The sequence below is a fragment of the Phyllobates terribilis genome, unplaced genomic scaffold (genome assembly GCF_046119375.1).
Source record: "Phyllobates terribilis strain yellow unplaced genomic scaffold, ASM4611937v1 Scaffold_7__3_contigs__length_470593459, whole genome shotgun sequence".
NCBI lineage: Eukaryota > Metazoa > Chordata > Amphibia > Anura > Dendrobatidae > Phyllobates > Phyllobates terribilis.
In genome coordinates, this window is record NW_027362767.1 from 216,974,296 (window position 1) to 216,978,183 (window position 3,888).

At 40.9% G+C, this 3,888-nt stretch overlaps 1 protein-coding gene across 1 annotated transcript; it reads right to left on the reverse strand.

Moving 5' to 3' along the window:
- Positions 1 to 246: 246 nt before the first annotated feature.
- LOC141153080 (uncharacterized) lies at positions 247 to 3,446 on the reverse strand. The gene has a single exon (XM_073637753.1). It carries the CDS (start codon positions 2,090 to 2,092, stop codon positions 1,232 to 1,234), a length of 861 nt encoding a protein of 286 aa, XP_073493854.1. The 5' UTR covers positions 2,093 to 3,446; the 3' UTR covers positions 247 to 1,231.
- Positions 3,447 to 3,888: the final 442 nt, after the last annotated feature.

Consider the following 3,888-nt stretch of genomic DNA (forward strand, 5'->3'; position numbering starts at 1 on the left):
CCTATGTGGCTACTTTCTCGGTGAGACTGGCATGGACTTGTGGCTACAGGACTTAAAGTACTGCAGCCTCCAGTTTCTAGTTGAGACGTGCAGTCTTCTGCTAGTTGAGGGACCGGTTCCCTTTTGGTGGCCTGACCCCTCCACCGCCTGGCAGATGCGGGCGTACGGGTGGCCTTCTGCACGGCCCGTACCCCTGGGGTCCTTTCTGGTCCTGGAGCCTTTCTCCTGCTCCCTCTCCTCTCTTCTCTCCTTCTCTTCAGACCTGGGCCTCACTGACTACGCCCGCCTCTGGAGCAGAGCTCCTGCAGAGCCTCTGCTCCTCCACTTCTCCTCCTCTGACTGATCCTGACTGAACTGTCTTTCTAAGATGGCTTCCCATTTTATACCTTCCTCTCATGTGCTCCCCTAAGCTACTTCCTCACCCACACCCACTACATGGTTCCCCCCTCTCTGGGTTCCCCCCACTCCAGCCAAGGGAAGGGCTCAGCAAGCACCAGAGGCATCTTGCCCCTCCTGCTGGCCTGGAGTGGTGTGTTGGATGCAGGTGTTAAGGTCCTGAGCTGTACTACTTCCTTACCTGAGAGTGAGATGCAACACCTCTGTGGCGACCGAACCCTCAGGGGCGCCACACATGTAAAAGCAGGCTTTGCGGTGTTTTGCCACTTTTTGGATGTAGATTACATTTGTGCTTCCTCTACAGAACCTGTTTAATAGGGTTAGTTTTATGCTGCATAAAAAACGCTGCAAAAATGCTGTATGTGAACACAGCCTATACAATTTTTGCTGCAATGTTTTGTCTCCTTCTTTCTTCAGTCTTTCGCTTCTGTTCTCTCTTTCTTTCTTTCCCTCTCTCCTTCCCTCCTTTTCTTTCTTTCTACCTTTCTTTCCCTCTCTTCCTTTTTCTCTCTCTTTCTCTCTGTCTTTCACTCTCTGCCCCTCGTGCTTCCAGTTATACTCTGTCTTCCAGGCTTCACCACTTTCTAGTTGCGAGGAGTGGGGTGTCGCCATGGGGGCGGGGCCAGTGCAGGGCCACGCCTTACCCACGTACTCTGTTCCACGGGACCGCATGGTGTGGCGACAGGACGCCGACACTATTTAGAGGTCTCTGGTTCTGGTGTACGGTGCCCCCTGGTTCCTACATCCCTGTTTTATGCTCCCTGACCTTCCACGTTTGTCAGGTTCATCTCTGCCTTCCCTGTTTAGTTTATTGGTGAGTTGGACCCAACTGTGATCAGTGTGCCAAGCCAGGTGTGCTATTGGCACCTGGGAAGGGCTCTGCAAAGTCCCCTCCCTTTAGTGGGAGTGGGTGAAGAGTACCCCGGCCCTCAGGGATGTTCACTAGCATGATCTCTCCCTCTTCTTTTTTTTTTTTCTTTTTTCTCTGTCTCCTTTCCATTGTATCTCTCTGTTTCTTTTTCTCTCCCTTTCTTTTTGTCTCTGTTTCTTTTCCTCTATTTTTCTCTCCCTTTCTTTGTGTCTCTCTGTTTCTTTTTTCTCTCCCTTTCTTTGTGTCTCTCTGTTTCTTTTTCTCTCTTTTTTCTCTCCCTTTCTTTTTGTCTCTCCCTGTTTCTCCCTTTCTTTTTTTCTCTCTCTGTTTCCTTTTCTCTTTTTTCTCTCCCTTTCTTTGCATCTCTCTGTTTCTTTTTCTCTCTTTTTTTCTCTCACTTTCTTTTTGTCTCTCCCTGTTTCTCCCTTTCTTTTTTACTCTTTGTTTCTTTTTCTCTCTCCTTTTCTTTTTGTCTGTTTCTTTTTCTCTTTTTTTCTCTCCCTTTCTTTTTGTCTGTTTCTTTTTATCTGTTTTTTCTCTCCATATCTTTTTTCTCTCTGTTTCTTTTTCTCTTTTTTCCTCTCCCTTTCTTTTTGTCTCTCCCTGTTTCTCCCTTTCTTTTTTCTCTTTGTTTCTTTTTCTCTCTCCTTTTCTTTTTGTCTCTGTTTCTTTTTCTCTTTTTTTCTCTCCCTTTCTTTTTGTCTGTTTCTTTTTATCTGTTTTTTCTCTCCATATCTTTTTTCTCTGTTTCTTTTTCTCTTTTTTCCTCTCCCTTTCTTTTTGTCTCTCTATGTTTCTCCCTTTCTTTGTGTCTCTCTGTTTCATTTTCTCTTTTTTCTCTCCCTTTCTTTTTGTCTCACCATTTCACCCTTCCTTTTTGTCTCTCTCTGTTTCCTTTTCTCACTTTTTTTCTCTCCCTTTCTTTTTGTCTGTGTTTCTCCCTTTCTTTTTGTCTCTTTCTGTTTCTTTTCCTCTTTTTTCTCTCCCTTTCTTTTTGTCTCTTTCTGTTTCTTTTCCTCTTTTTTCTCTCCCTTTCTTTTTGTCTCTCTCTGTTTCTCCCTTTCTTTTTGTCTCTTTCTGTTTCTTTTCCTCTTTTTTCTCTCCCTTTCTTTTTGTCTCTCTCTGTTTCTCCCTTTCTTTTTGTCTCTTTCTGTTTCTTTTTCTCTTTTTTTCTCTCCATTTCTTTTTGTCTCTCTGTTTCTCCCTTTCTTTTTGTGTCCTTCTGTTTCTTTTCCTCTTTTTTTTCTCTCCCTTCCTTTTTGTCTCTCTCTCTGTTTCTCCCTTTCTTTTTGTCTCTTTCTGTTTCTTTTCCTCTTTTTTTCTCTCCCTTTCGTTTTGTCTCTCCCTGTTTCTCCCTTTCTTTTTTTCTCTTTGTTTCTTTTTCTCTCTCCTTTTCTTTTTGTCTCTGTTTCTTTTTCTCTTTTTTTCTCTCCCTTTCTTTTTGTCTCTGTTTCTTTTTATTTCTTTTTTCTCTTCATATCTTTTTTCTCTGTTTCTTTTTCTCTTTTTTCCTCTCCCTTTCTTTTTGTCTCTCTCTGTTTCTCCCTTTCTTTGTGTCTCTCTGTTTCATTTTCTCTTTTTTCTCTCCCTTTCTTTTTGTCTCACCATTTCACCCTTCCTTTTTGTCTCTCTCTGTTTCCTTTTCTCCCTTTTTTTCTCTCCCTTTCTTTTTGTCTCTGTTTCTCCCTTTCTTTTTGTGTCCTTCTGTTTCTTTTCCTCTTTTTTCTCTCCCTTTCTTTTTGTCTCTCTCTGTTTCTCCCTTTCTTTTTGTGTCCTTCTGTTTCTTTTCCTCTTTTTTTTCTCTCCCTTCCTTTTTGTCTCTCTCTGTTTCTCCCTTTCTTTTTGTCTCTTTCTGTTTCTTTTCCTCTTTTTTTTCTCTCCCTTCCTTTTTGTCTCTCTCTGTTTCTCCCTTTCTTTTTGTCTCTTTCTGTTTCTTTTTCTCTTTTTTTCTCTCCCTTTCGTTTTGTCTCTCCCTGTTTCTCCCTTTCTTTTTTTCTCTTTGTTTCTTTTTCTCTCTCCTTTTCTTTTTGTCTCTGTTTCTTTTTCTCTTTTTTTCTCTCCCTTTCTTTTTGTCTCTGTTTCTTTTTATTTCTTTTTTTCTCTTCATATCTTTTTTCTCTGTTTCTTTTTCTCTTTTTTCCTCTCCCTTTCTTTTTGTCTCTCTCTGTTTCTCCCTTTCTTTGTGTCTCTCTGTTTCATTTTCTCTTTTTTCTCTCCCTTTCTTTTTGTCTCACCATTTCACCCTTCCTTTTTGTCTCTCTCTGTTTCCTTTTCTCCCTTTTTTTCTCTCCCTTTCTTTTTGTCTCTTTCTGTTTCTTTTCCTCTTTTTTTCTCTCCCTTTCTTTTTGTCTCTGTTTCTCCCTTTCTTTTTGTCTCTTTCTGTTTCTTTTCCTCTTTTTTCTCTCCCTTTCTTTTTGTCTCTCTCTGTTTCTCCCTTTCTTTTTGTCTCTTTCTGTTTCTTTTCCTCTTTTTTTCTCTCCCTTCCTTTTTGTCTCTCTCTGTTTCTCCCTTTCTTTTTGTCTCTTTCTGTTTCTTTTCCTCTTTTTTTCTCTCCCTTTCGTTTTGTCTCTCTCTGTCTCTCCCTTTCTTTTTGTCTCTCTGTTTCTTTTTCTCTCTTTTTT